At 48.1% G+C, this 12,980-nt stretch overlaps 2 protein-coding genes across 2 annotated transcripts; both read right to left on the reverse strand.

Moving 5' to 3' along the window:
* Nucleotides 1-1,385: 1,385 nt before the first annotated feature.
* On the reverse strand, nucleotides 1,386-6,045 carry LOC101768925 (probable serine/threonine-protein kinase At4g35230). The gene is made up of 9 exons (XM_004983729.4): nucleotides 5,566-6,045; nucleotides 5,318-5,453; nucleotides 4,769-4,902; nucleotides 4,098-4,203; nucleotides 3,440-3,525; nucleotides 2,957-3,145; nucleotides 2,339-2,512; nucleotides 2,143-2,256; nucleotides 1,386-2,046 (listed from the first exon to the last, which is right to left on the reverse strand). The coding sequence occupies exons 1-9, from the start codon at nucleotides 5,962-5,964 to the stop codon at nucleotides 1,792-1,794; spliced, it is 1,593 nt and encodes a 530-aa protein (XP_004983786.1). The 5' UTR covers nucleotides 5,965-6,045; the 3' UTR covers nucleotides 1,386-1,791.
* A 552-nt stretch (nucleotides 6,046-6,597) lies between these two features.
* Nucleotides 6,598-12,457, reverse strand: LOC101769494 (L-type lectin-domain containing receptor kinase S.4-like). Its single transcript, XM_012849088.2, is given in 7 exon segments — nucleotides 6,598-7,382; nucleotides 7,384-7,703; nucleotides 7,706-8,774; nucleotides 8,776-8,852; nucleotides 10,420-10,733; nucleotides 11,742-11,766; nucleotides 12,388-12,457. Coding segments are annotated over 7 exon segments (2,103 nt in total). The 3' UTR covers nucleotides 6,598-7,154.
* Nucleotides 12,458-12,980: the final 523 nt, after the last annotated feature.

Raw genomic sequence — 12,980 nt, forward strand, 5'->3', positions numbered from 1 at the left:
CAATAAATGCAATAATCATATATCATGATGGAACAAACGTTAGTCTTCAGTCCAAGCCACCTTGCAACCTATCAATTGAACTACAGTACTGAGCTTCCCTGTTGATAGTTAAATGTTTGCTGAAAAGGCAATATGGGAATCAATGCTATAATGACATAACCATGTTTTTGACATAGGCTTCCCTTTTAACACTAGAACCAAGAATTTGACATGAACATGAGGAAACACTCCTTAAGTTCCACCTTAATTTGCACATAGACCATTAGGCATATATGCAATAGTTCCTTAATTTGCACATAGACCACGTCAAGTTCTATCAGCTCTGTATAGTTCCCAACTGGTCAGTGATGTCAAGCTGTTAAATGGCCAAAGGCTAACTCATCAATCACTAGTCTTAAATTGTGCTTTCACCAATAACTTGGCCAGAAGAAGGAAGAACACAACTATTTTGTATGCTTCTGCCTTACACGATATGGCTGAGGGTCTGCAGTGACTGTTACGACAACATTGCATAATAGATGTGTGAAGGAAGAACACAACAATAACTAGTGCACATAATAGCTGGTTTGCATGGTACCATACTTCACTGCAGACCCTCAACCAAAGATATTATGCAATGCAGGACCAGCTAGTTGTGTCTGAATACCACAACAAACAAGATAAAAAGGAAGGAGAAAAGGGATCAATAGAGATGAGATCAATCTGCTAAATTCCTTTGAAACGTACTTGACATCAAAGCAAACAGCAACAGCAAATACCAATAAGGGCCCGTTAGTTTCATCGCAACCCATCAGCAGTCCAATCCAAAGATTACAAATAGTAAGAATAAAGTGCAATCAGGGAGGAGAAGAGATGTTGCACGAACCCTAGAGGGCAGCGAGGTAGAAGGGGGCGCCGAAGGAGGAGGGGGCGGCGGAGGAGGTAGACGTCGCCTTCTTCGTGGAGGAGGGGGTGGCGGAGGAGGAAGATGGGGTGATGCAGGAGGAGGTGGTGGAGGAAGGGGCGGCAAAGGAGGGGGCAGTGGAGGGGGTGCCGGAGGAGGGGGCGCCGGAGGAGAGTTTTTTTTTAATAGTAACAGGTTGCGAATTCAAACATGAACAATCACACCGCAACTATTTACATGACGTTCTCCCTTTTTTTTGGGTTCTTATACTAGTTTTTATTATACCACAAACTTTGCCTGATTGTTGATGATGATATTATCTCCATTTTATTTTATTTTTTATTGAACTTTTTATGCACCGCCGTCTGCAGTTAGCCCGGTATAAACATCTTTGCAGCTCGTATTCTGGTTCCTGACCAACCAATCAGCACGGCAAGCTTTGTTCCTCACCCATAAGTAGGCACCGGTAATACACATCTTTGCGCAACCCCTGCGGGTATCATACAATAAAACAGCAACTTGCTCAACTCTGTATTAATGGAATCGATTCCCAGATAATTAGTTTAGCACAGAGACTAGCAATGTTTATTAGCTTCGGCTACAGGGGGCCCTCCTGAACGACCAGAACCTATATCAAGTTTCAAACCTCCATGCAACGGATGTTATATACATGGGCCCAAAAAATGCTGAACCTGTCACGGAAATGCCGACAAGCCAAATGTACTGTCCTGACCACATGTCTCTTCTCTAGAGAGCCTCTTCTCCACCGAGGTTTGCTAACTTCTAAGTTCTAACCACACAATATACTAAACACTTTCTACAGGGGAAAAGGTTGGAGAATATACTGCATAGCGGAACTCTATGTTATATATAGAAGGGCTGCCACTCCTCTCAGTCGAGGATGTCATTCAAGGTCCTTTTGTGCTCTTTTGCCTCTTCTCTTCTAGCTGCGACGCCTCGTTCAGCATGTCCACGGCATCGCTCTGCATGTTTAGCTTGGATAGCGCAACTGCCTGCATGTAGAAAGCTGTGGGCCAATCAGGGTAGATGATCTGTGCTTGCATCGCATCACGGAGGGCAGCATCAGGTTGGTCACACATGAGGTAGCACAAGCTTCGTCTGGCGAATACAGTTGGTGAAACCATTGTCCCCACATCAACAAACTGTGAAACACAGGGAGAGGATGAATCAGCTACATTGGGGTGAGATATATCTGACACTAATAGGGGCTTTTTCATGAACAATAAACACATGCCCACCTGAGTGTAACAATCAATTGCTGCCTTAAAATCTTTGTCTTTGAAGGCGAAGTCGCCACGTTTCCTTGCATCCAACATATCCCTCATCTGCTGTGTCCATTCTTGAAAAGATAGCTGCAACATGGACAATGACAGTGGGTGTCACAGATCGTACAGAACAGGAGGATGGAAACCAGAATGCACTGATTTCTTTTACCTCATTGCTCCCTTCATCATCTCTGTAATGTGTCGTGAATAGGATCTGATGGATGGCAGTTAGATCCATCCGGGAACAGGCTTCTCCCATGGGAGAAAGAGGGCGCTGTGGAGTAGGAGGCGCCTGTGGTTCTTCCACAGGCTTTGGAATTCCAAGCATCACATATGATGGTACCTGTTTCATATTTGCAAAGGAAACAGAAGTAATCATCAAGGGCATTAAAACTTTATGGTAAACCATACACTTTTGTAGGAGATATGATATACCTAATCACAATTAGTAGTAAAACAAATATTTGTACATTTTGATATATATATTTTGCAAATATAGCATACGAAGACAAGCTGGTAGCATAATCTATCTGTGCAGTAGTGCAGGAAAACATCTACTATACACAGTCCAAATTGGACACACAGTGAGGATTTTTCTGCTCTGTATTAGCTTTAAATGGTGTATCATGTCAAGTGTTAAGTTATTGCTTTACGGGGCAAGGAATGAAGCAATATCACACAGTAGTCATGGAACTTACATTCATTAGCATGAGCTATGTGTGATGCTAGGACATTAAATATACTCCTTCCAGTCAAATATGAAATGCAGAAGAATAAAAATGGTTACCTCTAATTTTATCTGCAAAGGCTCCAGAATGGAAACCAACTTTTTAATGTCAGGCCGATCTCTTGGCTCATACTGTAGACATTGAGAAGCAAGGTTCACCAGTGTAGTAGCCACCTCTATTGAGTAGTTCCCCTCCAAATGTGAATCCATTACTGCTTGGATGTTTCTGCCTCTCATGATATCAAGTGCCTGTGTACAAGGATACACATATATACATTATTACCAGTGGCATACATCTACTGTGCGTATTTTCGGTTTTATGCTTCGATTAAGAATTATGCAGGGTCTAATATCCACAGTGCAGGTTGTCTTCAAATTATATGAGCTAAAGATTCAGTTTGAGAAAAAAAAAGTCACTGCAATTTGCAAGAATAGGTGTTCAATGATATCCAACTGGCATGTGTATTCCTGTATTTGCCGAAATAGGCCTTGTATCTAAGAAAGTGTAATACATTTCTGACACATTTCTGGCAAGAAACTTACATGTGAAGGAGGTATACGTTTTCCACTGAGAAGGTCAAGGAGTACAGTGCCAAAACTGAATATGACGCTTTCTGGAGTAACCCTGCCTGAAAGAACATAACTTGCCTCAAAAAAACTACACTTGAAGTTTTCCTTGCTGTTTTGTTTGGTCATTATTTTGTTACTTCAATAGCACAGGAAAATAATATACATTGCCCACTGGAATTGGTATATGGGCACAATATTTGAATGGCACTTATGAAATGAATCAGAAAACCATAAACCGAGTCTCTGGGTCCTTCTAAAAAGCTAAATTCCAGATGTATCCTGTATTTTATCTTTCAAAAGAAAAAACATAAACACTAATTTATAGAACTCGACTTTGGGAAATCTATCAATGTTTTCTTGAATTGGAATCTAATCAATGTAATAGCAACACCAACAAAAAAAAGGTTTGTCTGCTGGAATCTATCAGCTCTACTGAGTGTTGAGCAAGTGGAGAAAAAAAAATTCCCCTCGTGATTGTAGCAGAAGAATTGCACTCAGAAAAACAGTACTATAAAAAGAACTAAGTTTAAGAGAAACCACTGAAATACCTAAAAAAGTGAAAGATTTCATTACTAAAACACGAACCTGAGAAGTTCTTACAGGAAAAGGCATCAAGTGAAGAGATAGGTACCATTTCTCAGATATTCTGGAGGTGTATATGCTAGGTTAGTGCTATAGCTTTTCCCATCCCTGCTGTTTTTCATCAGACCAAAGCATGAAAGACGAGGGTCACCACTCTGCAATCAGGAAGTTTATTATAACTATAAACTTTTGTTTGAAAATAAGATAATCGGCATAAAATGATGGATTCAACTGCTGGAAGCAATTATCATCTTATAAAACACAAAATTATGAAATTGTCAACAAAAGAACATAATACATGCCACATTATGAAGTCCAGTATAAGTTCTGCTATGCAATTCTCATATATAGGGTTTTAGGTGTTTTTATGTTCTTCTAGTCAGCACAATTCTCATATAGGTTCCTTTAGGTGTTTTTATACCCTTCTAGTCAGCACAGGGGAGAAGTCAGCTGGCACTTTTAACTTCTAACCCATTCTTCCAATAACTAGTGGCACTCAACTTTAAATTTTCAATTTAGTAAGAGGCAGAGATCCAGACTTGCAACTCCTAGTATCAAACTAAAGATATTGCCAGACACAATGAATGTAACATGTTAAAATGTCATCAATAAAATTATCAAGGACATATGCCAGAGTCATCAACACAACGCAATAATCAGGTTTTATACACCACTAGCAGTACTCTATGTTCAAACAGAATGTGCAGATTGCCCGTTTACCTCATCAAAGAGGACCCTGTATGCATTTAAGTCATGATATAAAGGCCGCCCCTTGGTACTACAATATTCCAATGCTTGAGAAATGTAGTATGCAACTCTCAGACGCATAGCCCATTCTATAGTCTGGTTTTCCCCTGCACATGAGGAAAATCACGGTGACAAATAAATCCGAAGAAGTCAATTGTGTTCCAATACCTTGCTTGTTCATACATATTAAATAAAACCATCTGGCAAATGCAATCAGTATTCGTCACCTTACTAAAGATTAGGAAAACAAGTGACTGAACTCCATATCAACTCCTAAATTCAGGAATTGCAATTTGTTTTCACATTTCAAATGATGCAATAATCAGAATCAGAACAGCTGGCACAGACAACTGCAGTGAGAGTACAAATCAAAGCAGAACATTTTGCCCATCTATTGTTGTTGCTTACTTACCATTCACCAGAACCCACGATTGCACAACCGGAGCTTAGTAACGAGTCCCAAACTTTGGAAAATGGTAAAATTTAACAGGTAACGAATTGCATAGGACGTGATCGACTCACAGTGAAACAGGTGCTTGGCAAGGGTGTCGTTGGGCATGAACTCGGCAACGAGAAGGCGCTCGTCGCCGTCGCAGCAGTAGCCGATCAGGTTCGCCATCCTCCTGTGCCGCAGGCTCCCAACCCCCTTGGCCTCCTCCTGCAGCAGCCAAATCAACCACCCGTCAAAAACCCCCCGCACCCCGAGGGCGAGGCCCCAATTCCGCGTCGCACGCGCGAAGCCAGAAAGGCAATCGGCCTTGCTCGCCTACCGCGAACTGCTTGGGGTCGGGCCAGGCGAGCTTGGCGAACTTCTTCACGGCAATCGCGCGCGGCGGGGCGCCGCCGGCGGGGCCCTTCAGCTGGCCCCTGTAGACGAGGTTGGGCGCCTTCTCGCCGCTCTCGGAGACGATGTTCGCCGCCGCGAACCCGCCCGTGGCCGCGCGGAGGTCCGCCAGGGAGAACTCCGCGAACGCCGGGACATCCCCGCCCCCACCGCCGGCGCCAGCGCGGGCCGAGGGCGCGGCCTGGTGCGCGTTCAGGGAGAAGGAGGACGAGCGGTTCGTCGGTGGCGGCGGCGGCGGCGGCGGCGGGCGGTGGCGGGGCGGCTTCTCCGCCGCGTGGGTCCCGGCCCCGGCCCCCGCCCGTAGCGAGGAGCGGCAGCAACCCATCAAGTGTGAAAGGTGTGCGGCCTTGCGGTCCGGGCCGGTCCCCTCGGTTTCCGCTGCTGGTGTGTGCGCGTGGGGTTGGGGCGAGGAGAGACAAGTTTTTTGTAACTTGGCCCCGCTTTCTTTGGGCCTGGTTTTCGTTCGGTCCGGGGTTTGGGGGTTTCCACGCCGCCGTGCGCGGTTCGTGTTTGTGGACTGACCCGTGTGGCACGAAGCTTTGGATTATTGGTGAGATTTTGGCCAATTGGCCATGTGGGAAGGGTGGAAGGTTAGGTCTAAGGGTTTACCAATCTCCTACCCAAATAGGTTCACACCAACAGTCCAACACGATAGACAAGATAGGATCGAGCGATCGGGATTTGCTCGTTTCTAATATGTTTCGATAATGGAAAAAAAAAACACAAAGTCGAAATCGCTATTTGAATCTGATGAACACACAGCGGGCCCAGTTGATCCTGGAGACCCACACGTCGCTGTAGACAGAGGCACACATCGATTGGTGTCCAAGCGAACACGTGAACTGCGAGAACGACACTCCCCGTTTCGTAGGCGACGGGCCGTCATTGTAGCTTGGAAGTGAAGAACCTTCTGGGAACTTCCTTCAGGCTTCATCGTATCCAACTCTCTAGTGCCAATTGAACGGGTTGCTGCGCTTGGTTGCAGGTTAGTCCTCACCTTCTCGCAGTCGCAACGACAGCAGACGGCGCGCGGCCGAGATTGAACCCACGTGAGCCGCGTCTCCATCCGAGAAAGAGGGCCGCCTCCAGGCTCCAGCACAGGCGCGCGCCAGCGGCGACGAGACGGCCGCTCTCGCCGGGCCAGGCGGCCGGCCTCCCCGTCCCCGGGAACCTGCCGACCACCGGCGGCCAGCCTCTTCTTCCGTGGAAAGGCCACGCCACGGGCAAGACTCTTGTGTCGAGGTACGCGCCCTCCTCACGCTCGAAGTCGCACCACGCCAGTGGCAGCGGCAGCACGGACCCCACCGATACTAATCTGCGGCGGCAACTGGTAATCGCTTTTTCAATGACTAGTACTAGTAGTAAGCAGCTTGATCTTCATACACACTTCCACACAACCGATTTCTTTCGAAAAGCATCAGGGAACACAAAAACAGTAGAGGCGTCTCATGCTTCATTCGTTAAAAGGAAAAAACAGTAGAGGCACGCGAGGGAGGAGCAGGTAACCGAGCATGATCATCGGCCGCCTAGAAGTGAACCCACGGACATTGTGTTGCACCAGCACGACGACCACGTCAGGGTCGACAACGACACGAAGTCGAAGGAGCAGGCGTCCGAGAAGACGAGCACGGCCTCCTCCTGCATCCCAAGCTCGCCGTCCAGATACTGGCAGACCTGCCGCATGCTGGGCCTCGCCTCCGGCCGCATGAGGCCCAGCCACAGCACCAGCTTCGCCTCCTCCTTTGTCGTAGCGCCCGTCCGGCCTCTCGTCCACGGCGCGCAACAGGTCGCCTTTGGCGCCGTGGTCTCGGAGCCAGTGCAGCAGGTTGACGCCGGTGACGGGATCGATGGGCCGGCGGCCGCAGGCGACCTCGAGGAGCAGCGCGCCGAACGCGAACACGTCGGTTTCCTTGCTGGCCTTGGCGGTCACGGTGAGCTCCGGCGCCATGTACCCCAGCGTCCCGACGATGCGCGTCGTGTCGGGGTCCGCGCCGTGCTCGTAGAGGCGCGCGAGGCCGAAGTCGCCGAGCCGCGGGGCCATGTCCGCGCCGAGGAGGACGTTGCCTTGACGTCGCGGTGCAGCACCACCTGCTCCCACTCCTCGTGCAGGTACACCAGCCCGGACGCGACGCCCCTGAGGATCCTGACGCGCTGCCCCCATGTCAGCAGGGGCTTTGGGGGCATGATGGCGCCGGCGCGGCCGAACAGGTGCGCGTCGAGGCTGCCGTTGGGCATGAACTCGTAGACCAGGAGCAGGTCCAGCCCGCGCTTGCACCACCCGCGCAGCTCGACCAGGTTCCGGTGCCGCATGCGCCCGAGGCTCGCGACCTCGGCCACGAACTCGCGCATCCCCTGTGTGCCGTTGCTCAAGATGCGCTTGATGGCCACGACATCGCCGGAGCGCCGGAGCACACCTTTGTACACCTGGCCGAAGCCACCGGCGCCGAGGAGCACACTGTTCCTGAACCCCTTGGTGGCCCTGTACAGTTCTTTGTACGATAACCTGTGAGGGTGGTCAAGCTCCCACTCCTCGAGCGTCTCGGCGAGGACGGCCCTCCGCCGCAGCCAAAGCGCAAAAGCGATCGCCACAACGATAGCGGTGAGCGTGACCACGCAAGATACAGCCACGATGTTGACGACGGTGGACATGGAAGGTGGGGGAGCGGGAGGCTTTGGAACTTTCGGGAGCCGGGAGAGATCAATGGCTTGGGCAGCTCCTCCGGTACGGAAGCTCCATGCAAGGATGTCGTGTGAGCTCGCCAACTTCCCGGTCGCCGCCGAGAAGCCGACGTACATGTCTTGTTTAAAGATCGGCAGGAGGTCAATGGCGTGGGATATGAGCGGCCGGTGAGGCCGACTTGCCACGGACACCGGAGCTATGGTCACGTTGAGGATCTTGGAGCTGCCGTCATAGTCTACCCATGCCTGAATTGATTGTGCACTCTCGAGCGTTACGGAGATGTTCTTGCCGTCGTCGGTGAAGTACCCGGCCGGCTCCGACACGTTGGACACGAGGCTGTTCAGGTCGACGCCGACGTGGTTGCCGTTGGTCTTGTTGAGCAGCCCGTTTGCCTGCACAGTGTCGAACTCCACGGCGAAGACGTGGTTGCTGGAGTTGCCCAGATTGTTCTTGCCGATCGAGGAGGCCGAGATACTGCTCGGCAGTCGCACCGGGCAGCACCTTTGAGGCTGCGACCACGAAGGCCAGGCCCACTACTACCGAAACGATTTGCAGGAGCGTTTCGTTTTTTTATAGGGACGGGCAAAATTACCACCTACACCTACAAAATGAGAGCGTTACTATAGCATCCAGCTCGCCCCAGGAAAACCATTTGTAGGGCAGGCGCCCTGGAAACGCGTGGGGCAGGTGATTGTGTGACCCGCCCAGAAAATCACCATTTTCAGGGTGGGTCATCCTATCACTCGCACCTGGAAATAGCCCCTATTTCCAAGGGTGGGATTCGGCATCACCCGCTCCCGAAAATGATTTCCAGGGGCGAGTGATGACGTGACCCGCCCCTAGAAATGGTCCCGTGAAAATAAATTTATAATTTTTCCATATAGTCTCGGATGAAAACAAACTTTATATCAAAATTATATAGCTCAGCGAGACCTAAACTGTATAGTTCAAAAGTTTTTCATTTGAGATTGTTTAGTACTTCAAAATATCACTATAAGTTCTCTAATTTTGAAATCTTTTGAAGTTTCAAATGACTTCAGCTATACATAAGCTCCACATCAAACTAGTAGAGCTCGACGAGACCTAAAACTTTAGAGTTGATAAGTTTTCAATTTGAAATTGTTTAATACTTTAAAATGTTATTATAAGTTGTCTAGTTTTGAAATATAACTTTTTTGAATTTTCAAATGACTTTGACTATAAAAGCTCTATATCAAAATTATAGAGGTCGATCAGATCTAACACTTTTGAAGTTGGCATGTTTTTCATTTAATATTATTTATTATTCCAAAATATTATTATAAGTTCTTTAGTTTTGAAATCTGCAAATTCTAAAATTTTCAAAGGTCTTCGGTTGTAGAGATGCTTTATATGAAAGTTGTAACACTCAATGAGATTTAAATGTATATAAGTATATAATAAATAAATAAGTACATGCGTGAGTATATGTGAATGAGTTTAATGGATGTAGTTTTTGAATACAAACTTTTTCATATGTTATCTTGGATGAATATGATTAGCTACTAATACGATCCGTCGCGGGTACCTCACGAACACCATGCAAATCTCTGCATCCGCATCCTTTAGCCAATCAGTATTAGTAGGGAGCTTAGCTTGTACTCGATGTGTTACTTGTACTAGCTTTGTGGTCGATCTGCTAGCCTGTGCTTGATTTGTGACCATGTACTTCGATTCGATCCATGACTGTGACTAGCCTACCAAGATTGGTTGTTCTGAACTTCTATTTTTCCATCTGTTTGCTGATGGTTGATCCCCATGGGGATCCGTCGGGGTTCGGGGATCGACGTGGATGGGCAAAAGTGGCGTGTGGTGCGGCCATGCATACAATTTTTTTATTTTTTTAATTGATTTGCAGGGACGGGTCATGGTGTCACCTGCCCCTAAAGATAACATTTCTAGGGCGAGTGATAGCGTCACCCATCCCTGGAAACGGCTTTACAGGGGCGGGTCTGTTACCCGCTCCTGCAAACAGCTATTTGTAGCTGCGAAAGGTAGGTGCGAAAGCTAGGAGCGGGTAGTGCGTCCACCCCTACAAATGACGCTTCAACCGCTCTTGGAAACCGTTTTTATAGTAGTAGCCATGGTCACCGCCGGGGCCACCGGTCACGATATCGAATACGAAGGCCGTGCTGAAGGAGACAACGACGTTGCCGCTGACAACTTGCGCCGGCGAGTCGAAGAAGGCATGGCCCATGAGGTTGTTGCTGTCGTTGGTAAGCTGGAGAGCGCCGCCACTCAAGATCGACGCCGAACCGTCTAGGCTCAGGTCGGTGGCGTGCTTGAAGCTGTTGTAGAGGAAGTCGACATCGGCAGTAACCGAACAAAGAGGAGGGACATCACGGCGAGGTAGCCAACAAGGCAAATGCAGGATGAAGATGGAGTCATGGATGAAACTTGAACGAACTCAGAGGTGTGGCTGTGGCCTGTGGCCTGTGGAGCTCTGGACCTCGGGTTCCACTTCCAAGTGGGGCAATAAATACTCCATCCGGCTCCGTTAATCTCCGTAATGAAATGTACTTTGGAGCAAGGGGTGCTTGGTTCCCTACCACCAAATACCACGCCACACTTGTGGCTGCCATGCCTATCATGGCTATTGCTTGGATTCCACATCAACTTTGCTGCCACAGTTTTAGCAGAGAGAGAGGGCGGCACCCCAGCCACGCCACAAGTGGGGCGTCAATTTTTCTTGCCACAAATTTTGGCGTAGCATTTCTTGGCTGGCTGGCTACCAAGCAGCCCCTAATCGTGAAAACAACACGAGTATTATGGGAGTATCTAAATTTCAAAAAGCTTAAGATTGAGTTACTTTTCAGTCATCACATGCAGTTTTTACTTAACAAAAATCAAGCACGTCAAAGAATTAACACCGAGAGAATCCATGAGCCGCTGATATGCAGATGTTATGAGGATCAAACCTTTGTTTCTGTAGCCAGTAAAACTGTTGCCGCACTAATTGGACTAACCAAATACCGACACCTGTCTGGGAAAAGATAGAAGCATTTCATAGTAGTAGACTTTGGGGCAAGACTACAATGAGTGAACAGCGACGGATTGATGCTGACAAAGATTCGTGACTGTACTGGGTTGGATTTGGATTGGACATCCTCCCCGTTGAACGGCACTCATCGGTCAGTCAATGTCCACCTAAACACAAGGCAATGCTACGAGTAAATGTTTGAAGCCAAATTACCAGTGTGACAGTAAGGTACAGCGACTGCCCTGAACATAAGGAAACCGGCCTGATCCTCATCTCGTAGTACAAAGGCAATGAAGATAGGACAACGACGAAAAAAATTGCACGAGGACACTCTATATAAGGATAACGATTCAAGTTATGGTTTAATTCAAGATCACGTGAATCTGACCACAGAAATGATTTCCGTCGGAGAAATCAAAGTTACAGGCTTTTTGAGGATTGTGATCTTCCTGAAAACAGTTAAGAAGGTTCTCACAGAAACTTGAAGAAGTTCCAGCATTCCAAACGGGCAGAGCAGACTACTGTAAATTTGCAGGGAGCGGTTGAGGGACTGGGAGAATTTTGTCTAGAGTCATGAACAAGGGATGATCGCAATAACCGTGCATCAACAAACTAACCAAACTGACCAACAAAGACTAGGCTAGTTGACTTGACTTGACTCACTTTCAAACGACGACGACTTCTTGACCGGCATTCGCTGGGCTGTGTTAATCAGTCGGTCGGGTTACTTATATCCTGCTACTCCATCCGTATCATAATAAGTGCATTTCTAGAGTTTAAAATTGGTTTCAAATTGTCCTTTTCTATTTTCTCTCCTCCCAAAGTGCAATGATTATATCTTTATAGGGTATATATACAATTTCTCACTAACATTGATCTCTGTTAGGGTTGTAGGATAAGGTAGCATGACTGGTTCCTTCGATCAGTTAGATCTGTCTAGTCTTTCAGCCGCCACGACACTCGTTACTGACGAACGTGCATAGTGTGCTTGTACGTGTATAAAACACACCTAAGAGGATCAATACAATCTGTCGATTGCCTCTCTCCCTCTTTCATGGTATCAGCTTAACCTCCGATCCTATTCTTCCGCAACTCTCTCCGCAACAATGGCTCCAGCCCTTCCTCCTCCAGCGCCTCCATCGTGGGTGCCCACGATCTCAACCCCTTCCACGTTGCTGCACCCATGTCGATCGCCACCTCACGGTTCAACTTGTGAACATCCGTTCCCATGTGCCTGAGATGCTGGAGCTGATCGACTCCAACTACTCCACCTGGAGCTCCTTCTTCGAACTGACCTTCCACAAGTTCGGCATCATCGACCACGTCGACGGCACGGTCGACGCCCAACTTCGCTTCCACGATGTCGAGTGGACATAGCCTGGATCTACCTCACCGTCTCCAAGGGCATCCGCGACATGGCGTTCCAGCGCCGCACGACGGCGTACTCCCTCTGGATGGCGGTGCGCGGACTCTTCCTCAACAATGTCATGCAATGCGCCGTCTATGCGCTGCATCCTGTATCAAGGTGAGCTAAGCGTTGGCGATTACTGCTGCCAGCTCAAGAAGTTGGCCGACACGCTGGGCGACGTCGGCCATCCCATCAGCGATCAAGCTCTCATCGTCAACACCTTGCGATCGTTCAGCACTGAAGGGACAACCATGT

Source organism: Setaria italica, chromosome IX (assembly GCF_000263155.2).
Source record: "Setaria italica strain Yugu1 chromosome IX, Setaria_italica_v2.0, whole genome shotgun sequence".
NCBI lineage: Eukaryota > Viridiplantae > Streptophyta > Magnoliopsida > Poales > Poaceae > Setaria > Setaria italica.

Excerpts from the sequence above, each read along its gene's own strand:
- LOC101768925 (XM_004983729.4), bottom strand. The coding sequence starts at position 5,964 with ATGGGTTGCTGCCGCTCCTCGCTACGGGCGGGGGCCGGGGCCGGGACC. Across the intron at positions 5,454-5,565 it reads CCGACCCCAAGCAGTTCGCG|GAGGAGGCCAAGGGGGTTGG; the intron begins GTAGGCGAGCAA and ends TGGCTGCTGCAG. Across the intron at positions 3,146-3,439 it reads AACGTATACCTCCTTCACAT|GCACTTGATATCATGAGAGG; the intron begins GTAAGTTTCTTG and ends CCTTGTACACAG.